At 35.0% G+C, this 24,725-nt stretch overlaps 3 protein-coding genes across 4 annotated transcripts in view; 2 read left to right on the forward strand and 1 right to left on the reverse strand.

The window, feature by feature from the left end:
• The first annotated feature begins 5,220 nt into the window (after positions 1-5,220).
• Positions 5,221-5,979, forward strand: Rpl31 (Ribosomal protein L31). Of its 2 annotated transcripts, none has more exons than XM_064056649.1 (3): positions 5,221-5,326; positions 5,523-5,751; positions 5,803-5,979. In XM_064056649.1, the coding sequence occupies exons 2-3, from the start codon at positions 5,528-5,530 to the stop codon at positions 5,951-5,953; spliced, it is 375 nt and encodes a 124-aa protein (XP_063912719.1). In that variant the 5' UTR covers positions 5,221-5,326; positions 5,523-5,527; the 3' UTR covers positions 5,954-5,979. The 2 variants fall into 2 exon arrangements, with proteins under 2 accessions (XP_063912719.1, XP_063912727.1); XM_064056657.1 differs by lacking the exon at positions 5,221-5,326 and adding an exon at positions 5,330-5,411.
• A 405-nt stretch (positions 5,980-6,384) lies between these two features.
• Positions 6,385-7,332, forward strand: LOC135129533 (dynactin subunit 5). Its single transcript, XM_064056702.1, has 4 exons — positions 6,385-6,561; positions 6,625-6,812; positions 6,863-6,974; positions 7,027-7,332. Exons 1-4 carry the CDS (start codon positions 6,514-6,516, stop codon positions 7,225-7,227), a joined length of 549 nt encoding a protein of 182 aa, XP_063912772.1. The 5' UTR covers positions 6,385-6,513; the 3' UTR covers positions 7,228-7,332.
• Positions 7,333-7,385: 53 nt separating this feature from the next.
• LOC135129512 (G1/S-specific cyclin-D2-like) overlaps positions 7,386-24,725 on the reverse strand; it is a 56,945-nt gene continuing 39,605 nt past the window's right edge. The window contains exon 5 of the mRNA XM_064056681.1: positions 7,386-8,341. Within this exon, the coding sequence (XP_063912751.1) occupies positions 8,055-8,341 (287 nt within the window). The 3' untranslated portion in view covers positions 7,386-8,054. The remainder of the gene's footprint in view (positions 8,342-24,725) is intronic.

Raw genomic sequence — 24,725 nt, forward strand, 5'->3', positions numbered from 1 at the left:
CAGAAAACAATATCTTCCGTCTCCCTTTGTCCGTGAACACCGGTTCTATGTTACTTTTGAAGAGTTAGCAATATAGTAGTATTATTAGATATATGGCTTTTTAAATTCGAACGTAAATGAGACTTAAAAATTTTTAAGATTTCATTCCCAAATTTTGGTAGGTAAATCTCGCTTGACGTTCATAGTTTAGATTATTTATATTTATGCTCGTGCATTTGTGATTTTCAAATGTATAATTTTTTAACAACACTTATACAGGTTACTTTAAAAAATTCTAAACTTAATTACTGTTTAACGAAACTAATTTATTTTAAATTTTAGCAAGATATTAATGTAGAATTAATAATTACAAAATAATGAATAAAGTTTTCCTACTGATCCATTGATTGTGCGGAGCGACTATTAATTCTTGTGATTTTTTTTATCAGATTGGCAACATATTTAAATATTTATTATAACCTGATTGTTAAATTGATATTTAAGACACCAAGTCAGCAGCTGCAATATCCTTAACACGTTTTTTAGGCGGGCTTATATCAAAATTGACAACCGTGAATTGACATACTAGCATTGCTGCCAATGATTTAGAATTGCCGACACAAAAAATTGTTCCAATCATTCATGGTCACCCGGTATTTAGGCTACGGGGAAAGTTTTGTCTTTAGACCAAATTTTAACTCGTCTATCTCAAAACGATGACAGAACTCCATGAATTGTATATGATTCTTAATTTTATGATCATACAGCAAATGCGATTTCTTCAAAATAGTGATGAAGCACCCTTTGACTTTTCCTATCAGCATTTTATTGATTTTTCGAAGAACATCGGAGATTTTCTAACCCAAGGGTTTAATTCCGCCATCTATCTATTTATTACTACCAATTAAAATTTTAAATTGAATGTTCGATGGTTTGGCTAGAAAGTAGATCCGGATTTACGGCCACGCAAAACACGCAACTGCGTGGGGCCCGAACTTTTGGGAGACCTGAATTTAATGAGTTCCTGAAGGTATAATTAAAAATTCGCTGACAGAATTATATTTTTGTTACCGAAAACGGTTGTAACAGCCTTTTTACTGAAACCCCATCAATACTAAATACTAAAAAAATCTGGCTGGTATGACCACCTTTAGATACTGTTAAAGTTAAAAAAAAAGAAAATGGATTGTAATTTTAAGATAATTTATACTTTTTACATTTAAACAAGTGTTTACACAAAATAATAAACGCTTTTACCTATATAATAAATTGTTGTTTAGATTTCTTTCAAAATAATACCTACATTGTTTCAGCACAATGAATTTACTAAAAGAAATATTATCTGGAGAATTTCAATTTGGGCATGTTTGATACATATGGTGCTGCCAAAGAAGTATTGGCACAAATCAAATTCGTTGAATAAATTAAGTGAAACTTAAGATTTCAACACTACCTCATGGATGACTTATCCTTCTGGCTTTTATATTATAAGTATCTGTTTCTAATATAGATATGCAAATTAAAATATTTGAATTTTAATTCATTAAAATACTCAACATTAATAAGATTTTCAAAGTTTATAATTTTGAAATTATAATTTCTGGTGCGCCATCTTACATCCAGAGGCTACTACTCACAACTTGTAGCGCTCTCCTTCACCTTATCGAACTGAATGTGACAAAATTGTCTAATAAAATATTTGGTGCCAGACGGACAGTTGTATGGAATCGAATGAAACTCGACAAAAATTTGTTTTAAAATTGTTTGTATATTATGACGCAAAATATTTTAGGTAGTTGACAGAGTTTTGAGATTTAAAAAACCACAGTATTTGATGTTTTCATAGAAATAGCACACGAGATCGTGCACATTTGTGACAAACAATTTAAATATTATTTACGTGTATTATAAATTATTTCGTTTCTTGTACCATCTGTTCAACTAGAGATTCTCAACCGAGGCTGCGAACCAACTTTCGTAACATCACGTAGTCAGTCAGTAATAGATATTACACTGGCTACATGGGATATCTCACAATATATAATGGGATGGCACGTCTCTAAAGAGGCGTCAGTGTCAGACCATAGATGGATCATGTATACATCAAAATGTATAGACATGGAGATAAAGACGTACAGGAACCCTAGGCTGACGAACTGGGCTTTATACAACGAAGAACTGGACGACAGACTGGGGACCTCCGTGCAGTCTATACCAACGGAATACATTTCGACAGAAGACATAGAGAAAACCTTGACCATTATCAACGACTCTCTAATGTCAGCGTATGAGAAAAGTTGCCCCCTAAAGAAGGAAGGTCTGGGCAAAGGTACACCATGGTGGAACCGAAGGCTCAGCCTACTTCAATCGGGGCTAAGAAAACTTTTCAATAGAGCAAAAAACACTAAGAAAACTGAAGACTGGGAAGCCTATAAAGAGCACCGGAAAGAGTTTAAAAAAGAATTAAGAAAGAGGAAACGGGAAACGTGGAGATCCTTCTGCAGCGACATAACGTCGACTGCTTCGGCCGCAAGGCTGAAGAGAGTTCTCTCGAAGGACCACACACATCAACCAGGTTTCCTAAAGAAAGAAGATGGCACCTTTACAGCCACCTTAGAAGAGTCCGCAGAACTTTTGCTGCAGACCATGTTTCCAGGCAGCACACGGACTACCTCCCATTCCAAAAGGGATGTAGTCGGTACTCAACCTTCCCCGAAGGACTGGGCGCTGGCTGCAAAGGTAGTCACGGAGGCAAGACTGGAGTGGGCAGTGGACAGCTTTTCCCCATACAAATCTCCAGGAGTTGACGGTATTTATCCCGCCCTCCTGCAGAGGGGAATGAGCAGACTACGCCCTATTTTGTTGCCAATGCTTCGGGCGTGTCTGGCTTTCAGCTACATACCGAATGCATGGCGAAAAGTAAAGGTTATCTTTATACCTAAGCCAGGACGACAAGATTACACCTTGGCTAAATCCTACAGACCAATTAGCTTAACATCATTCTTGCTGAAAACGCTAGAAAGACTAAGCGAAAAAGAGATTCGGGAGACTGCTTTGAGCAAGCAACCTCTACATCCGAACCAACATGCCTACATCCAAGGAAGATCCACCGATACGGCCCTACACACAGTTGTAAACCGTATAGAGTGGGCGATGGAGAACAAACTCTTCACCTTAGGAATGTTTTTGGATATTGAAGGAGCGTTTGATAAAACGACCTTCAAAAGCATAGAACTAGCCCTACGAAAGCACGACGTGGACCCCACCCTAAGTAGGTGGGTGGCCAGTATGCTGAGGAACAGGGAAGTAATGATTAATGTAGGTGGCACTGAGATCGAGGCTGTTGTAGACAGGGGATGTCCTCAGGGAGGAGTTCTCTCTCCTGTACTGTGGGATACTGTCGTTGACAGCCTGATACGACGCCTCAATGATCTTGGCTACCACACAATTGGATACGCGGACGATCTAGTCATTCTGCTAACAGGAAAAAACGCAGATACATTATGTGAGATAATGCAAGCTGCAGTAAAAATAGTCGAGGAATGGTGCAACAGACATACCCTCTCCGTTAATGGAGAAAAGACGAAACTAATCCTGTTCACCAGGAAAAGGAAAATTGGCACACTACAGATGCCAAAAATATTTAACACAACGCTTCAACTTTCGGACGAAGTCAAATACCTGGGAGTTGTATTGGACTGGCGACTGAATTGGAAGAAGCATGTAGATGATAAAGTAGAAAAGGCACGCTCGGCTCTCTGGCAATGTCGTAGGGTGGTGGGAAGGTCGTGGGGTTTAAATCCCAAGATCGCCCTTTGGATCTACACGGCAATAGTCAGACCGATGCTGTGCTATGGAGCTTTAGTTTGGTGGCCCAGAGCCAGACAAAAAACAACAGCCCTGCAACTTGAACACGTTCAGAGAATGGCGTGTCTCAGTGTTACAGGAGCAATGAGGACCACTCCCACAGCGGCTCTGGAGACTCTTCTTTGCTTAGCACCTCTCAACCTTTACATAGAGGAAGCGGCAATGACGACGTCTCTAAGACTTCACTCTCTGGGAGTATGGAACAAGCAAGGCCGCACAACGAAGCACACTCGGATCTTAACGGAGGCGTTCAACAGAATACCCTTGTTGAGGATGGGTTGTGACCGAATGGGCACAAAATTAATATATGAGAAGACATATAGAATATCAATGAGTGATAATTCAGAAGGACGAGCCGACATAGATATCTATGTCGATGGTGCCAAAACAGATAGTGGTTCAGGAGCCGGCATCTACTCCGAACAACTGAACGCACAAATCAGTGTACCTCTCGGCACCCACACGTCTGTCTTACAAACAGAATTGATGGGAATAATGCTGGGAGCTAGAATCATTGCTGAACGTGAAATCGGCAACAAATCAATACGCATACTTACTGACAGCAAGTCTGCACTACTAGCCCTGGACAGCTGTATGGTTCGATCCGGGCTGGTTTGGGAGTGCAGACAAACGCTAAAGTATGTAACGCAGAGGAATAGTGTGGTACTTTGTTGGATCAAAGGACACAGTGGCAACGAAGGAAACGAGAGGGCAGATGAGATGGCGAAGCGAGCCGCGCGTATGCCCTTCTGGGGACCCGAACCGGCAATCACGCCTTCGGTCGCCCTCTCGAACGAACTCGTAAAGCAATATACCCATAGACGCCATGAGCAGATATGGGCGACGTTGAGCAGCTGTCGGCATAGTAGAGCTTGTATGGCGACACCAGACCGTAAGTTGACAAAATTTTATCTCTCACTTTCAAGGGACAAACTGCGTAAACTGGTAGGATTCCTTACGGGACATTACCAGTTTAACAAACATCTACATACGATAGGGGTAGCAACAGACCCAATCTGTCGTGGATGCAATGAAGAAGAGGAAACAGCTGAGCACATTCTTCGTGAGTGTCCAGCCCTAGCCTCCTACAGGGAATCCATACTAGGGGACATCTGGCCTAGTATGGCAAATATCAGGGAGTTTCCACCCTCTGCATTACTCAAGTACATTCAAGCAGTTGGATGGCTTGACGAGTAGAGGAGCGGGAAAACACCCTGATATGGACTTGGGGAAGGTACAATGGGCCCAAAGGCGAGGCCTAAGTGCCGGCTGGCTACGGTCAGCCCCCATAAATTAAGAATCCAGAATCCAGAACCATCTGTTCAATAACAATATAACCATTGTGTGTTATATACAGGTTACTAACATAATTCCATTCAGTAGTGCCCAATCTTACCAACATCAAGAAACCGCAGCAATGGTGTCGCTACTGTCGGTATTGAAAATTCCTACCATTCCTTCGTTTTGACAACTGTCAAAGGTATGTTGCTGGATTTTTATTTATTTAGTAAATCTGCAATCATCAAGCTTATTTTAACATAGACTTTAATCTTAATGTTTCAAAGGTGCCCTATTTTACATATTTAGTACATTTCAACACGTATTTGTGTTTTATTTTCTTTTCAATTTGATCATAATCAATGTGAGTGATTGTATAGGTTATGTCTCTGTTGTAGTCACCATGGCCAAGCAAAAGGGTGAAAAAAGCAGAAAATCCGCCATCAACGAGGTGGTTACACGCGAATACACCGTAAACCTTCACAAAAGGCTACATGGAATTAGCTTTAAGAAACGTGCCCCTCGTGCTGTGAAGGAAATCCGGAAATTCGCCGAACAGCAAATGGGCACACCAGACGTGAGGATAGATACCCGTTTAAACAAGCAGTTGTGGTCCAAGGGAATCAGGTTCGTACTATCATTATTATTAACTATACATACTAAGTGTTTTTTTTTTAGAAATGTTCCATTCAGGATTCGTGTTCGTTTGTCTCGTAGGAGAAACGACGATGAGGATTCAGTTAACAAACTTTTTACTTTAGTTACGTATGTCCCTGCTGCAACTTTCAAGGGACTGCAGACGGAAAATGTTGACGCAAGTCAAGAATAATTATTGAAAATAAAAATTTTTCATTAGTAAGTGCTTTTATTTCTAAAACATACTGTAGTGCCACTTGAACTGATCAATATTTGTTGAAGATTGTAATGGATAACTATGTGTATAAATATCTAGAAAGTATACATTACAATTATTATATTTTGTAGTTTCTTCAAAAAACTCAAGTTAACCAATCACGTGTTGTTTGAAAAAAACTTCATTATGTAATTTTATTTTGTTCATTTTGATTTGAAATAATATTGAGGGATAATAAAAAAGATGACTAGAAACGGCGATTTGAAGTTCCACTTTTTACAGATTTTTATAAATTCAATTGAGATTTCTTAAGCTGTATTGTGGGTTGCAGGGCTCTTCTTTAGAGTCATGTATAACTGGTTGCCTAACAATTTTCAATTCGTGAACCAACAAAAATTTGCATCGATTATCCGATTAGAGCTTGTCAAAGTGACAGAAGTGACAGTACAGCTCACGTTGACATCTGTCAAGTTAGGTTATATGGTAGTGTACACAAAATTATCTAGAATTGAAGTGTTTTCAATAATTTAAACACAATGGAACTGCGCGAAATAAACTACAATAAAAACGAATACGTTGAAACGGTAAGTCTCATTTCTTCGAACTTCAATTCCGACAATAAGGCGTTAACAATCCCCAAATTCCAGGCTTCCGGCAACAAAGTGTGTCGTCAAACAGTATTATGCGGCTCTCAAAATATTATATTGCAAGGCAAAGTGATAGTTCAGGCGGAAGCTATTATTCGAGGAGACTTAGCAAACGTTCGAACAGGGCGTTACTGCATAATAAGCAAAGAAGCTGTCATACGACCACCTTACAAAAAATTTAGCAAAGGGTAAGGCATTCTTAAACTTTTGAGTTTAAAATGAACATTTAAATTTTCAGAGTGGCGTTTTTCCCACTAACAATGGGCGATCATGTGTTTGTTGGAGAACGCTCGGTTGTGAGTGCGGCCGTTGTGGGATCATATGTATACATAGGCAAAAATTGTGTTATTGTAAATGTTTCTAATGTATTGTTTGCGTTTCGTTAAAATTATTTTTTTCTAGGGCCGGAGGTGTATTTTGAAAGACTGTTGTCTGATTGAAGATAATACAGTTCTTGCTCCTGAAACTGTCGTACCTCCTTTTACAAGGTATGGAGGATCCCCAGGCACAAATATTGGTGATTTACCCGAATGTCAAGCAGATTTAATGGTGGATTTTACTCGTGGCTATTATCAGCACTTCCAACCAACAAAAATTATTTAAATAAGCTTATTTGTTATTTATTATAATTTTTAAGATTGATTTTTAAATTATGCAATTTTGATACTAAAACTAGGGGAAATAAAAATAGTATAGATATTTCAAAAATTCAGTTTTAATGAAAACTTCTGATTTGTAGTACATTTTATGAAAATGGCCTATAAAAATTACATATAAAAAAATAATATTGAACACTTTAAGTACTCAACTTAAAAAAACTTTGGTCTTAGAATAAGTTATTAGAAGATAAAAATAAATACATAGTAAATGTGTAATAATACAACATACATAAAGTATAATGCTATTTGAGTATATTATGCTACTATAAATATGTGAAAAAAAAAATTAACTAACGTGAATACAAAACTAAAGACTAGATAACAAACCAATAACCAAAAAAAAAAGTAAACCAAAAAAACAATTTTTTAAAAGCTTTTCGTCCACAAGTACCAGTAATTTAAAAGAATTTTAGAGTGGTTTGATGGAATCACAGTAGAGTTCCTTAAAGATACGAGATGCCCACAAATTTACATTTCATCGCGCCGTGGTACACATCCATACACTATTTTATACTATTTTAAATATTTATGAATTTGAGATCAAACATTAACCTTCACAAAAACGTCCGCCTTGATGAAGTCATTATTCTAAACTACATTTAATCTTCAATACTACTGGTAAAAAAGAGATCATAATTTACAAGAATTCAACATCAGTTTGAATTCTGTCTTTTTGGTTATCTTGCAACACAACATTACTTCAAACTTGTCTAAAATTCGTCAATAAAATTAAATCTAACATTTAAAACAAACAAATTGACCGTCAACAAATTAGAAGTAGATGTTTTCAACTTCAGTCGGCGTTTCTGGTTGTGGATACTGAGGACTTTCGTAATCTTCTACTGTCTTGGTTGTTTTCTCGGGGGTTTTCGGCACAACTTTGTCGACGGCGGTGTCCACTAACCCCACAAGAAATTCCAAAGTTTCTGACTCCAAGCCCAGCATTGAGCAAACATCACTCGTTGCGGCACTCGCCGACGTCAACTTCAAGCCTCGAACTGCCGAACATATACATGCCGCAGCTATGGCAGACGGAGGAGTTTGTATAAGAGACGGTTCTGTAACAAAGAAAAAAAAAATCAGTAAAGTTCAGTATTACGTGATAAATAGGTACGTTAAGGTTTTATTAGTGTTGATATTTCAAAAAGTTTGTTGTGAATTGTATTTCCTCTTAATTTTTGTTTTGTTTTGTTATTAGACAGAATCTAATTTAGTAATTTTCAAACTATTGAAGACAGGATCAGTCTATGACTGCAATCTTGAAGGAAATCGGGTAATTACCAACCTGATGCATGTCTTGTTTACTTTATAAAACTTAAATTTTGAATTTCAATTAATGTCTCAAGGTTTATTGGACAAAATCGTAACGATTATTTCTTTTTTATAGTCATTGTGGATTGTCTAGCCTGTAATTAAGTAATTATATTTGATTATACTGACGAATAAAAACATACTTATATTTTTCTTTATTATGTTTGACTGCATTTTTAAATCTGCAGCTGCTGTTTTGTTTTCGGTGCAATAAAAACACTTTTTTTGAGTTTTCTGATTCATAGAATCTTTTTCTTGTTGACGATAAAATTAACCGAAAAATTAACGGATTTGCTTTAATTAACAACAAAAGTACTAATCGATAAATGAATCATAAATTTGTATTTATACGGTAGTTCACGATTCGACAAGCTCCTTTCTACGTTACCAGTTCCTTCCACCAACAAAAGTCGTTTTTTCCTGCACCACGACATATTTAAAACCTTCGACCTCTCTTTTGATGTCACATGCTTTTTGTTAGGCGTTCTGCCACAGTTTTTATGACGCATTTCGGAAGGGTCTTTTCATATCAAGACATTTTTTCTAAGCGGTATCGTTCGTTAATCGCTAGTCTTGCCGCAGGAACGTATATATTCCAGGTGTCACGATGTCGTTGTCCCTGCTCGCCCCTATCTTTATGTTTTATTAATTTCACTACGTTGTAGAGAGTTTCCTTCGTTCTAGTCCCCCGATAACAACACGCGAGGTTAAGAAACTAGAAACATATGCCAAGGTAAAGGTAGGAAAATATCGATAGTACGAGGAGCAGGTGGTGCGGCAATTTTTTGTGCCCTCTTTCACGGTTTCATCCCTACGAGCTCGCGTTTCCTTATGGCACACTCTGACCCGTCTTGAACACACGGGTGAGTTAAAGTGTTTGCTGAAGCTCTTTGTAGGCTATATCGGCTGCATCGAAGTCCGTGCAGGTAAAATTTTATCAGAACTATGAAATATAAACCCTAAAGGGCTATACATTAATTTAAATCCAGTGCAAAATAAATGCAGCTGAAAAAATAACCGAATATTTTGTTCGATGAGCTTAAATTGGATTCTAATTTGGATATACATTCGTTTTCTGATTATTTAAAACAAATTTGTAAATTTTGTGGTGAAGTAGTTACGTAACGAACAGGCCACTCTTAAAATAAATGTATCTTAATGAAGGAAAAAAACTCCAAGGTCGTTAATAAACATGTATATGTTTAATAAATTTTCATTCTAAAATTACAGAAATAATGGCACAAATTAAATCACTTTATATTAAAAAAATATACACAATAAAAATTGTTACTATTAGAGATAATCTAGGTTTTGAACCAGTGAGATCTATATACATTTTGCGAAATTTAGGTAACACATTTTTAAATGCCCATCAAAACATATTCCCTAAGATACGGTAATGTCTGTTCTTTAGACATGTGTTTTATTTTTACAGTTAATCCGTAGGTGAGAGAATTAGATATCACAGTATTTTCTCAACTGAAGAGGGGTTTTCCTTTTGCAATAACACTGAGAATTAAATGTTTGCATTGGGCTATGAATAAAATGCAGGAGAATGAAGTTTTTCATCGATTCTTAGAAACTGAGCTTCAAAGCTGTTTTTCTACACATCGGAAATAAGTATTTACCGTTCAGCGATAACACACAATTTTTAGGAAATATAAAATCTGCAAGCTTTAATGAAATTATCGGTGAATATCACAAAATATTTAGATTTAGAATAGTGTGTATTAAGACCAGACGTAACGCCATTGCTGAATATTTCGAAGAACAGTGGACACAAGATAGACCCCTGTGCAATGTCAATACTTTTATACACCAAACTAGTAACAGTTGATTTGTAAGATATAAAACCATGTTGATAGCAGGACCGGTCTTCTTTGCAAAGGGGGCCGAGTGGAAAAAAAATTGTGACCTTATTTATAACATTGAAAAATTGTAAACTTTTTGAAATTTATTTTTCGATACTCGATGTAGCAAGTCCGTTTAAACGTTCTTCACACACACTTTATCGAAGACAATTCTCTAGTAATTTTATTTTACTAACAGAACGCTCTGCACTTGCTGTAGAAAGTGGCAACTTAAAGAAAATTTTTAAAACAATATCTACATTCGGAAATAGTTCGTTATAATTATTATTATTTAAAATGCATTACAAAATGTCTTGGACGGAATTTACATCGTTTTCATTTAAAATTACTTAGTTGTCTTGATAAAAAAATCTTCAATTAAGTCTTGATTTACATCATTACATACAGTTTTCCAAAATTTCTTGAGGGTTTTTCTAATTCTGCAGAAATTTTTATATTAGTTATCAGTGAATGACAATTTGAAATTGGAAGTAATCTTAGGTATATTTTTTAATCTCTCTTCTATTCGCGCAACACTAGTATCGATCATAACATTGAAAAGTTCCAACGAATCTTCACCCTCTGTTAGCTGAAAAAATATTCTTCACAACTTGGATTGGTGCAGTGAAATATTAAAAATAACAGTATTGTATTCCCAAAATTTTCTGGAAAAATGAAGTGAGCTGTTCCTGATTTAATCAATTAAATAAATTGATTCATTCATTAACTTTTTGAGCCACCTGTTTAAGCGAGTCTAAAAGATATGAATGCAATGATAAATCACAAGTAAAAACTCATCATACTTTGCACATTTTGCCTAGAATTTATTCGAGAAAATTTTGTGGGGGAATAAGCAGATAGATTTTGATTAACAATTTACCATGCTTACAATAACTTTAAAACGCCTGCAAAATCTCAAAGTATTCAGTTTTGCAATTTTTGATTTATTCAATAAAATAATTTGACTGACACAATAATTTTTTTGAGTGACCCTGCATAAGCAAGGTTAAAAAATGAGGTTCTTAATTTAATCAATAAAAAATTGATCGAAGGCTGTAAGTGTAATCCAACAAATCAAGTTCTTTAAAAAATTATAAAATTTGATTTTACGACTTTCAGCTGTAAAGGGAAAACAGAGGCATAAATAACACCCTTTATCCATCAGCACTCGATAATAGCAATCTAAAGTTCAAGTGTTTATTTATGTTATAATTTTTATTTTATCATTATTATATAAAGACATGGATAATTCTAGTTACAGAATAAAAGCAAAGTAGTCACAGCGTTATACCAATGCAAGAAAAAAAAAAGAAAACGGTCAAATTGGGCATCGAACCCACAATCGCATTACCGCAGGTCGCCTTCTTTCTGTTACACCCACTGCGGCACGAGATCGTACAAACCGTGTTGGGAATAAAACGTTATTATATCTTGCAAATGTTTTTACGAAAATTTGAACGTTTAGCGAAAAAACAGAGCATATTTTTGTGTAATATTCAATTCATTTTAAAATACCATTCATTGAAATGACGTCATCAAAGTGTTGGTGGGGATGATTAGCCAAATTTCGGTTAGCATTTAACCATGATATTTCTAATATACATACAAAAGTTGACAACAACAGTCCAGCAGTTTCGGAGATTATGTCTAATAAAAATGGATACAGACAGACAGACGGAAACGGGAGTCTACTGTTTTCGTACTGTACGTCGAGAAAATATAAAAGTGGCCATTCGTTCGATGGACTCAATTACTATACTTCCTTAGCTTACGCTTGGTAAGTAAGCAAAGTTTTAAAAACTCGCCTTGCCACCGATTGTTGTCAAAATTTAAATGTATATTAGGAACGTTGTGTTAACCAACAATTTGATGATGTCCCCTCACTCCTGTACTCGTAGATTATGAATTTGCTATGATTTTCTTTGTTATTATAATTTGTATTATTTAATATTTTTCTTAGTAAAACTTTTTGAAAAAGCTGAATTTGGCGGACTGTACAGGTGGTGTAAATTACTTTGGAGCAATTTTTTATATAAAGAAAACCCTGTTTTTTCTGTAATTACAAAATGCTAAGAAAGATTATTTGCATTCAAAGAATTGAGCAGTTATTAAACAAGCAGAGACAATCGTAAATTGTGACCGTCGCCGTCTCCGCTCCCTATTCTGAGTTCATGGTTTATTCGAATAATGTGTTTGTATCAATGCTGTATATGGTTGTTATGGGTGACACCTTATCTAGAATTGCTTATGCAGAATGGTTAAAAAAAATTAATGATCAATTGATCAAATCAAGAATGGCTCACCCGATTTTTCAGAAAATTTGGGAATACAGCACTGTTATTATGTATTACACTTCACTTTTCCAACTTAATATATGTGTCCTTACTAGATGTTGATATTGCTTGCATAAAAAGTTCATCATTTATTATTAAGCTGCAAGCAATAACCGTTCCGTTTTAGCACCTACCCACATCACAAACATTAAGTTAGTATATACTCGTATTTTATGGTTTCCAACATTCTAAATATGTTTTTGCCATTTCGTTTCTGTGGGCCTCAATTTTTTCAATTACCACCCCTATAATTTCATTGAAGGATGACCATCACTGGTCATTTTACAATCGTCACTAACCCTGCTATTGTGCTCTTCGACCGTCATACTCAAGTCATAAAATTTTCCACACCGTCGTGATGTTATGGAAACCCTAACATTGCACATATTACAACAAATACCACCCAAATGAAAGAGAAAATGTTGATAATTTCAAATAATTTCATCGTTGTGGAGCCTTGATTTATATTCCAAGATAATAAATAATTTTTACAAGTATGCATATATATAAAAACAAAAGTGTAAACTACCTGAATACAAATCGTCTCTATAATTATCTCCAGTTGTTATTAATATTCAGACACACCTATAAAGGACATGACAATATTATAAACATCTTTATAAATTCAAAAATTTCCGGGTTTGAGTACCTACAGCAAAAATGTATCTTTCGCATCCTATTTTCAAATCAACGAATTGTTTCACAAGTAACGAAAGCTTTATTTTCCGTTTATGAAACATTTTGCATACGTTCTACTTTGTAACCCCATTTTATTAAAAACTTCAGTTCTTGTCGTACCGTCTGCCCTCCGAAGACAGCACACGCCGCAAGACACGCGCGTATTATTTGTACGTTGATGGTTACGCTTGATGCACTTACTTACAACAGATCGGTTTTCGGTTTCTACAAGACATTCAATTAATTACGGGCAAGTCCAACAGTTGGTGCAACCGGTACACGAGCCGAAGACAACGTTACGACATGTCACCCAAGCTCTGCGAAATCAAAGTCGTACCAAAACAACAACAAACTTTGGTACCGATGGAAGCTGTCGGACGGCATGTGTTCGATGTCTGGAGATTTAAAAACACCTTAATGAGCATCTCGCGGACAACGCAAGGTGCATTCTATAAAACGGACGTAATACTACCTGCCTTATGTCTGCCACCTGCCTTCGATGTAATTATTGAAGTCAGAAATTACCCTCTGACATGAACTCTGGATTGGACGCTACAAGTCGTCGACCGAGCTATCGTCATTGTGTGTTTTTGAGCAAAACAGGAACTTTCACACGAAATTGGCAAATGGTAACAAAGGTGCGGCTCTGATTTTTTGAGGACAAAAGAACGCAGGTAGAATGTTTGCTCAATCGTTTACACAATAGGGGGGTAATGAAGATTTATCCTTGGAGTGTTTATTTTTAATTTGGGGATTTTTTGCGATGGTGTTTAGTAATTTAGAGTTGGTCTTTGATATACGACACGGGGGCAAGGAAATATGAGGGAGCTTTTTGTGTAGGGTACCGGAATCTCATATAAATATGAATCGAACTTTCACCCTTGGGAGGAGCAGGGCTTAGTTAAACTGATGAATATAAAATCAAAGATTTGGGTGGAGAGGATGTCACCCTTTCGTGTCTTGTTAGTTTAAAAGATTTTTGGGTGAGTGCTTCCTGTTGAAAGAAATTTAAATGTAACGGAAGTATATCTCTTATGCCATTTGCAAAAATTCAAATTTAATATAACCGACTGAAGATTTTAAAAAAACACTACATAAATAATTAAAAAATCTACCTCACACATGTAAAGTGAACGGGAAAAAAAATTTCGAAAAGTACACTTAAAGTCGTTTTGAGTTTCAAATTGAGCCCGTAATCATTTCTTAATACAACACTTTTTGATGACAATTGTTTTAATATCAAGATTTCAAATTGGAAAGGGATAGTAGACCAAAATTTGAAATTTGCAAAAAAATATCTAAAAATAATCTTGAAAATCGAGATTTGTGGTCTTTGCAGCTTTCAACAGCGTGAGATCTACACGTGACGTCATAACGGTGTTAAACAGAATCCAAATGGGGGCTGTACAACTCCAAAATCATAGTTATCACTTACACGATTCAGTGAAAATTATTGTATTTGATAGTTTTTTTTGCATTTTTTCTTAGACAATAATTTTTGGTTACTGTTCGTAAAAGTTCTGCGTCCTGAATTGGTTAGATTTCATGATGGGTATTGGTCAATTGCGCGCGGAGGTCAGTTACTCTTTGTGGTTGGTCTAATTCCCAAAAAGATCATGGGACACGCAAATAAGGGATTATACATACCTAGAACTAGAGACCAGATGATAAAAAGAAAGCAACCTTCTAGCCTCCTATATTACAGTTCCATCAATTCTACTTAGCGACACAGGAACGAAAAAACTCGAAAACTGTCATAGTCTTCAGCGTTTTTAATAGAAGGTTGTAGTAATATAGGTATATTAGATATATTAGTAATTTAAATAATATGTATAAAAAGAAAACGATCAGCAGATTTGCTTTTGTAGAAAGTGTTTCCCATGGATATAAAAAAATAAAGTAGTTTCTCAACAAATTTCTTGGTTGAACCTACTGCAGAAAGACGAAGAACAATAAAAAATTCTGTCACAACAAATGACCCTTGGTGCTTGTATTAACCTCTAAAATTATATGCAAAATCTTTCTGACCACAGCGTACTGTCCGCGCAAATGTCCTGCGAGATTAGGACCAACTACAGATTTTTTTACTGCGGCGCACAACTGACCCATGGCCCTTTGTTACAATAGAATAAATTAGTCATTTAATTAATGACGTCATGAAGCTTCTAAAGTGAAAAAATGACGTATATGCTCGATGGTGCGTTGTGAAGAACACGCAAGAATGGTTAAAAAAACTCCGGAACCAAACTATTAAAGTTCAAAGTTGATGAATTAACTTCGTAATTTTGATACGTTTTAATGTAAATTTAATTGACAGTCTAAAATTTGTATAAAAACTGTCAAAAATGACATCTGTCAACAATAAAAAATAACGTTGAGGATCGTATTATAGCAAATTATTATTGAATTATTAATAACTAATAATTATTTAACTGCCGATTAGACATGTAGTTAATTAAAACAAATCAGAATTACGAAATTAATTTTTCAATTTTAAAATTTAATATTTTCAAAAATTTGGTCCAGGGATTTTTGACAATTTTTATATACCAGAATTTTGAAACTCTTACGCAAAAAAATGTTAATTTTTTGATCAGCACATTATCTTTAACATAAAACAGACCTGAAATATTAAATTTTACCAGTTTTGTTGTGAAAATTTAAATCAATCAAATTTATTTTCTTGCGTATGTAGATCTATTCGATTACCTATTTTTAGCACATATTTTATAATATAGTTAAGATATTGATAATGTCAACAAAATCAACGTAAGTTGGCAAGACATTTCTTAATAGATTAAACTTTACAAACAAAATAAATCATAAAAACAGAAAGAACAGAACTTTCATCGTCTCTAAAGTACAATCAGTTAAACAAGCTTCGCTTCTTTCCGATTTTTTAAATTATTTTTTCTTGGAACCCCCTGTGTTATCAAAAACTCACTAATAGTGCAAAAAAAAATAATTCAAAATCTGAAAAAAATACATACACACAAGCATGATTTACTCAAAAAATGACGTCACTGGGTTTTTGCAAGGATTAGCGATTTACTACATCTTCGACAACGTTTAAGGGACTACAAAATTCAGAGCAATCGGTTTTATAGTTTCTAAAACAATCTATAAAATTCTATTGTACTATTTTAATTTTTTCTCAACAAAATTCTAAAAACCACAAGTACTGAACCATGTTATTTTGCACATTTTTCACAGTATTTATTAGATAAAATTTTGAGATGACGACGTCATATTTTTAATGGGTATGAATAAACAAATTTTGGTTACTGTTTTGGGTACTTCGACAATTTTCTGAAAATATATCCAAAATTTGTCTGATAATTTCGGAGATTACGTTTCTAAGCTTACTCTCGAGAAGCAGAAAGGTTCAACATTTCTGCTAATAAATAAATACATTATTACGTAGAAAATTGACCTTTTTAAATTTTCCTCTGGACGGTATTTTAATTTACATAAGAAAACTTCTACAATGTTTATTATCATTAATTACACGAAAGTGTAGGTTCTAATGTGTTGTAAAAGTATTAAGATACATATATGCGAACTATTGGGCAATTTAGTTCGTTGTAACTATAGAAGGTCATAATTCTTAAGGATTCCACCAGGTGTATTAGTTCGACGTCTAGTGATACGCAATCTTAAACAAATGACAATATCTCTACCAAGTGGTTGGGGCTGTTAAGTTTACAAATACAATAATACAATATGAATGATCATAACAATACATATCTCTATGTTATCTGGCAAAAATATGTATATTATTTAATATTAGACATCACATCCATATTTATTTGCGTTTTGGTTCAAGGCAGCACAACGTAAAAATTAAGACGTACACTTCAGTCCGATTTCGATTCTTAATGCGCATGTTTTGCATACTTTGCATAATTCTTCTTCGTTTTGCGTCTCTAAAAGCACGCCGACAAATAAAACCAAATTTCAAGGCATATAATTCACCGTCTTGGCTATAAATCGCCAACACAGGTATGCAATACGCCATTATCAAACAAAAGAAATTGCAGCTGCTCACATTTTATCAACTACAGTCGCCGTCGCGTTTACACCCTTAACCTAGTAAGTTACATCATGATCACTATTAGTTCTGGCCCATCCTGTGAACCTTCTTGGTTTCATTGTTGCAGCGTTTCTCATTGTAAACTAACCGTGCGGGCCAGAATTTTCTATTGTTGCCGAATTTCGTCCCCTATTTTTCTTCAAAAACGGACGTCTTCGGCACCACCTGCCTAACGAAATTTTCCTTTGGCGACGTCCATCATTTGCATATATGCAGAAAATTATAGAACTGTGATAGTGATGATAAATTTGCCCCAATGTGAGTGAAGTAATTTCACGTTGGGGAGTTCCGGGAGGGCAGTGTCCAGCTGCTTGAACGACCGGATCACACATCTGGATCCGGGGTGTTTTGGGGTGGTGCCCGGAGTGAACTCGCGTCACCGACGTTCAGTGGCGGCTCTAGGCAATTCGTCGATCCTTATAACTATATTAAAACCTGTTCTCGTTTTTTATCGCATTTAAATCCATTTAGTGTTAATCGTTAATATCAAATAAGTATGTTATTATGTTAAGTAGCTAAATGTGTGTGTATTCTACATTTTTCGTCAATTTTTGATATACACTTGGAGGAACTGATTGAATTTCTAAAAAAAAAAATTGAAAGTTTTTAAAGATCACGGCGAATTCAAGCCTAGATTTTCGCACTGAAAAGACTTAAGTTTTTTCTGTCGGACAAAAATGTTGATATTATTCCTGGTTCCACGTCAATTTGAATAAAAATTTGAGACGTTAATCTTGGTTACACTCTAAAATTTGCTGAACAAGGAAAGTATAATTTTACTACAGAAGCCCCGTAAGTCGAGTCGCCACTGGCTACGTCACCCCACCTGATTAATGCTATGTGTGGATAACTTTACACCAAAAGCGGCAATAATATACTGCCCACTTCCCGGTTTGGTCAAGCGAAAAGCGATCGTGCAAACGCCGATGCAGTCAATAATCAAGTCCATAATCCCATCTGGTCGGCAATGATAGCTATTATGGTGCAATTATGATGATACCAATGAAAAATCCAATTAACCTTAATGTTAGGTGTAAAAATGAGGTCACCAATATGCTGCGAACTTTTCTTCGAAGCTGCAAAAACAGGTCTGAACGAGTCTACTAAAAAATAAAAATAAGTGCATCTAGTCAGTGCATTTGTAGACGAATGCAATTTCCTGGAATCACTCTATATAGCCAAGTTTTTTATTGAAAAAACTTTGAAGGTGTATAATGAATTACTTGTTTGTTTGTACGACTGAAACTAGATCGACACAAATACAGGGTGTCGCTTTTACATATACATAAATTTTACCGGAAACAGAATATTTCTGAAAAACTAAAAAGTCTGCCCAAAAATTTGTTCGATTTAAAAAAAAAAAACTTAAAAAAGTGATTGAAGTGAATTTATTTTTGGTAACGTTTTATCTCAACTGACTCAAACTTTGAAATGATTATTTGAAAGTTACTACCTAAATACAAGAGTCAAAATAAAAATAAAGTCGATTTAAGAATTCCGCTGGAAATGAAGACTAAAAATTCTCTATTCCTAACTCGTTTTGATCTATTGACACCACCGTTTATCTTACAGCTATAACCGACCGTAGCCAACTCTCTAAACAATCAATCCTTATGTAAATATATATATATATATATATATATATATATATATCTTTTTGTGGACCTTCTGCTTTACATTACATCTAATCGTTTAACTATATGATGGTATAGATTTTTAATTGAATGTTTTGTATTTCTTTTTACTTTCCGAGTATAAGCGAAGGAAGTACTATAATCGAGTCCAATGGACGACTGGCTACTTTTATGTTTTTTCGACGTTTCATGCCCCCTACAGTACGAAAGATATTTTTTAGAATATGAAACCTTCTCGGGGGCCCAAACTGTCTTTTTTTAGAGAATGTGAAAACCTTTTCGGGGCTCCTAACTGTCTTTTTAAGAATGTGAAACCTTCTCGAAGTCCCCAACGGTTTTTTTTTAAAGAAGATGAAACCTTCTCGGGGACCCTAAATGTTTCTTTTTTTAAGGTCAAACCTATTCGGGGCCCCCAACTGTTTTTTTCAAAATGTGAAACATTCTCGGGAATCACAACTGTCTTTTTTCTTCTTCTTACATTGTGACTAGTACTTTGTATATTGTTTTTTTTTATTCCATAGAGGCTATCACAAAAAAGTAAAATGTCGGAAAATTAAATTTTATCATTTTTTAAAGGCTGTGCTTCAGGGTCGAGGGAAGTTCTGTCGAAATAACTTTCGACCAATTTTTTTGAACAATAGTAAGTTTTTACAGTCATAATAGTAATGATACTAATAAAACTACCTCGACCCAGAAACACCACATGTTCTAATTGCAGGAGTGTCATCTGTAATTTGTCATTTAATAACTTAATGAATTGATGTTTTTTGATAAAAAAAATCTTCATTTTCATGACAATAATTTGAATACTTTCCCTAAATTGGACGTTAACTAGAGAAATTATTATTCAAACATTCATATTTACTGTTATCATTAAAATGCAGCAGACATAACGGTACAGTTAACAATTCCGCGCCTTGATGCACTAACCCCTAACGGTAGACGGTTCGAAACCAGCTCGAGCGTCTGCATCCCCCAACCCCAAGCAATCGCGAAAGAAAACCATCCTGTCCTTTGACAAAAGCCCGTAATCATAATCGAAACTTCCAAGCAAGCCCCACAAAAGCGAGTCTGACCGGAGGGGTAGTAAACGAACCCAGTTTTTTTTCTTCGGCACCCTTCGATTAGTCGTCTTGCGCACCACAATACAAAAGGACCCAAGTACAGGACTTTTTGCCTGATGGTCCTTACTTTCCTTTACAATACGACCGCGGGGTTCCTTACTAACTACTTGCATAACACCTGGCGGGGCTCGTGTCGTCTACCAAGATGCTGCGAGAATGCAAACTACAATGCCGTCTGGGGATGAAGTATTGTGACTTAAGATGGGTGACGGCGGGGCACGCGACCCATGAAGAAACACCCCAAAGGGCGCATCTGTGCGTCTGGGCGGCTGGTCCAGACGGCTGGGCGCCTTGTGGCCTTCAAGGACTCATCCGAGCAAACGCGAAGAAAGGGTTTGCGAAATTGCGGTAGGTTAGGAGAGGAAGAGCTGAGGTTGCGGTGTGGGGTCTATGGTCTTGTTTATATTTTGAAACTAGGAAAGATTGTCTGGCGGTTTTAACAATAGGCAGAACAGGATACTAGAAAAAGCCAAGCAGTAGGTATTATTAATGAATCAGTAATGATCCAAAAAGTTAGAAATTTTGATTAACATTTTTCTGATTACGGGAATACAATTCTATAAATGACACTAAAAATAATAATTAAATAAGAAAAAAATTATTACGACGCATATCATGAAAAAACTGGATGGTACAGGATCACAACGTTCCAGTGTAGACACAAAACGTTATTTACGTTACATGATAGATGAAAAAGCGACGAATCTTTTTTAAATTAATAAATCGTATTCTTAAGAAGTACAAAAAAAAGAAAAAATACTTATGTTCACAAATTGATAGTGCGTTTAGATGACAACAGAAACAATTCTGAAAATATATATTTTTTAATATTACTACTTATTCTTTTGATAAAAGTAGCCACCTTCGTTGGATACTTGGAGAAGAAATGTGAATAGAGAGCTTGAAAACTGAATCTACAATGGAATGAAATCAAAGTCAAAGCAAGGAATAACAAGAATGGTGATTACTCGTTGAAGACCTATGTTCCAATTGCAGTGAAGAGGAGTAACGGAGAGGAAGAATTTTTTCTTTTATCGACTTTTAAATATTCGGCAGTGAACATTTTTTTGAAAATCGATGATACTTAGGGCCGTTTTACACGTCACAGAATTACTCCGAAAATTACAACGGAACTTACTAAAATTTACGTTATAAATTTTGGAAAAAAATTCTAGGTGTGTATTTTTAGGGTAAAGTGCGCAAGAAATTGCGCAGACATTTAAAACATCAACATTTGTTTACGTTTTGAACGTCTACCCAATTTTTTGCGCACTCAACCATCAAAATGTAGAATATGTATTTTTCTTTCAAAATTTCTAACATATATTTTCGTAGTAATCCTTTGGCGTGTAAAACGGCTCTTATAATAAAGAAATAAAAAATAATAAAAAATCTATAAAAATTAATAACAACCTAAAGATGTTAGTATGGAAAAAATAATCTTTCTAAATTTATCTTTCCACAAACTTTGGTTTCAAAATATATCATTAAAAAAATTGGGTGGAACTACAAAAAAAGAGATCTGAAATGTCTTTAAGAAAATGCAAAAAATATTGTTTAGTATAACTAGCGATAAAAAAAAACCTCTTTTTTGACATATCGTTGACATAAGTATAGACATACGTTTTAGTAAAAACAGACGAAAAACAAGTAACTAGAGGTTTTTTTTTTTTACAAAAATCTCGATGTCTATAGTAAAAACTGAATACGGATGCATAAACCACAAGTGAAGCAATGTATTATTTTATAAAATTTACTTAACATTTATTTGACCAAACTGTAAGATGACATCATTAATTGGGGGCGGGGCATAAAAAGACAAATTTTAATTGTAATTATTAGGGATGTACCGATTACTGGCCGACCGGTCGGATAAGCCGACTATTCGGCCGTTTTTCATCGTCGGCTGCAGTCGGCGACTGGTCGGCTAAACAGCCGATCGGTCGGCTTTTTTTATTAAAATTAAAATAGCATCTATACTTATATAATAAAGCTGAAGCTGTTGCTTATTTGAACACGCTAATCTCAGAAACTACTGGTTCAAATTCAAAAAATCTTTTTGTGTTGGATAGTCCATGTATCATATAGGCTATATAAAATCACGCTACGATCATTAGGAGCGAAGTAGCAATGAAAAATTCGGAAAAACGGGAAAATTATTCCTCCTTTTACAGCTTCCGTTGCTTACGCTGCTTAAACGGTTAAAGTTACGTAAAAATCATGTATGACGAAATTGTTCCCCTCTAAAAGTTCTAAAGAAAAGTCCGCGACAGCATATGTCTATCTTTTAAGGTCGAGTCAGTATAACCTTTTTTATGGTAATGAAATTTGTTCTAAAATAATAATGCATTATGTATAAAATTCTCGCGTCACAATGTTTGTAACCGAACTTCTCCGAAATGAGTAGACCGATTTGTATGAAATTTTTTATGTCTATTCGGTAGGTCTGACAATAGGTTGTAAACTATTTTTTAAACCCCTAGGTGATAAGGGTGGCCCACCCTAAAAAAATTTTGTCTATTTTTTTGACAATTTTTTTTATTTTTATTTTTCTAAGATTTGGCATCAAAAATACACATAACCCTAAATTTTCACCTTTCTACCTACCACCAACCCCCATTTATTAATCATCTATAAAATAAAAATCAATTGCTGTTCCTATTAGTCTCGCTAAGACTCAAAAACGGCTTGACCGATTTGAAGAAATTTTTATATTACGGGGATTGTTTATAAATTAAAAAAATAGGGGAAACTTAAAAGAACAGCTAAAAAATCAAAAAATCCTAAAAATTTTGTATGGGAATTGTCACTTCAAATTAATTTCAATGGTTGTCGTCTAACTGACGTGTCATACAAAACTAATTCTATCGTGCGATTGTGAAAAGTATATTGCATTTCAAATCGTTCTTTGTTTTTTCGTAAAAAAACGGATATGGAAGTTGATCAGCGTTGTGCTCATAATCAACATAATAGTCAAACATTGAAGCGAGACATTGGGTGGTATGAATAAAACTGAGTAGATACTTATATTCGAAGTACGAAGTACCTACTTCATTATTACTCCTATATACCTGAACATCTACTCTATGTACTGAGTACCTACTGGGAAACATTGTATCTCCCCGGCCACAAACTGAACATCTACGCGTTTTATGAGCATTTAATCTAGAAATGAGCATCGGCGTGGCAAATAACTGAGCTGTCTGTAAAGTAGCTTAGAAAAACAGTAGGATCGTTGTAAGAGTGAATTTTAACTAAACATGGTGACTTTCATGAATGTGGAACGTCGTCAAAAGGTGCATTCAGTTTGAAAAACACTATCAGGAATATCGAAAACTTTTCATGTAATTAACTTTTATTTATGCATAAATTGTGCAGTGCGTTTTTTCTAACACTGGCCATAGAGATTCCCATCTCAAGGTGTCTACCCCATACTAACTTATATTTTGGTGACTCGATTTTTGCCTTGATGGTTGAACACTGTCATTGTTGTCCTTTTTTGTTGTATCGAGATGCTACTTGAGCATCAACTGTTACTTACTGAAGTATTAGTATCATCTAGAAAAACTAGAAATATTTTGATTTGATATTCGAGTAGATACTTCCTATTTCGAGTACGAGCATCTACTGAGTTTTATTTATATCAACCATTGTCAAAAAATTGATCGAACGTTGTTTCGACAGAACTTCCTTCGCACCAAAAGTATAATGAAACATATTCAGCATTTTCGAGTTGAGTCTTTTCTTCACACAATTTTGTGATGACCTAATCAACATTTACTATCAACACGTAGGTATACCACCTTGGATTGGTGCAGTGTAATACTAAAAATAACTGTATTGGATTCCCAAAATTATCTGCGAAAATCGAGTGAGCCATTCCATCAATTTTTTGGGGAATAAATAAATATTCTTAACAATTTACCATGCCTACAATAACTTTAAAACGTCTGCAAGATCTCAAAGTATTCATTTTTGCAACTCTTGAGTTATTCACTAAAATAAATTGACTGATCCATATATTTTTTTGAGTCACTGTAAAAGCAAATCTAAAAAATATGAATGCAGTGATAAATTACGAAAATATACTGATGATATTTTCCACATTTTAGATAGGATTTATTCGGCAAAATCTTGAGATGACGTCTTCAAGTTTTTGGGCTGGATAAACAGATATATTTTGATTGAAAACCTACCATGTCAAACAGTAACTTCAAAACGTCTGCAATATTTCAAAATTCAGTTTTTGCAATTCTTGATTCAATCAATAAAATAAATTGACTCAGTGATTAATTTTTTTGAGACACCCCCTATAAGCAAAACTAAAAAATATGAATGGAATGATAAATCACAAGTATAGTCTCATCCTATTTTGGACATTTTAGATAGGACTCATTTGGCAAAAGTTTGGGTTGACGC

This window comes from Zophobas morio, unplaced genomic scaffold (genome assembly GCF_036711695.1).
Source record: "Zophobas morio isolate AGI-343-1 ecotype UQ-CSIRO unplaced genomic scaffold, CSIRO_AGI_Zmor_V1 ptg000002l, whole genome shotgun sequence".
NCBI lineage: Eukaryota > Metazoa > Arthropoda > Insecta > Coleoptera > Tenebrionidae > Zophobas > Zophobas morio.

Bases quoted from the DNA above. Each gene is read 5' to 3' on its own strand.
- Rpl31 (XM_064056649.1), top strand. From the start codon at position 5,528: ATGGCCAAGCAAAAGGGTGAAAAAAGCAGAAAATCCGCCATCAACGAG. The intron at 5,752-5,802 runs GTTCGTACTATC...TTTTTTTTTTAG, and splicing joins TTGTGGTCCAAGGGAATCAG to AAATGTTCCATTCAGGATTC.
- LOC135129533 (XM_064056702.1), top strand. From the start codon at position 6,514: ATGGAACTGCGCGAAATAAACTACAATAAAAACGAATACGTTGAAACG. The intron at 6,813-6,862 runs GTAAGGCATTCT...TTAAATTTTCAG, and splicing joins TACAAAAAATTTAGCAAAGG to AGTGGCGTTTTTCCCACTAA. The intron at 6,975-7,026 runs GTAAATGTTTCT...ATTTTTTTCTAG, and splicing joins TAGGCAAAAATTGTGTTATT to GGCCGGAGGTGTATTTTGAA.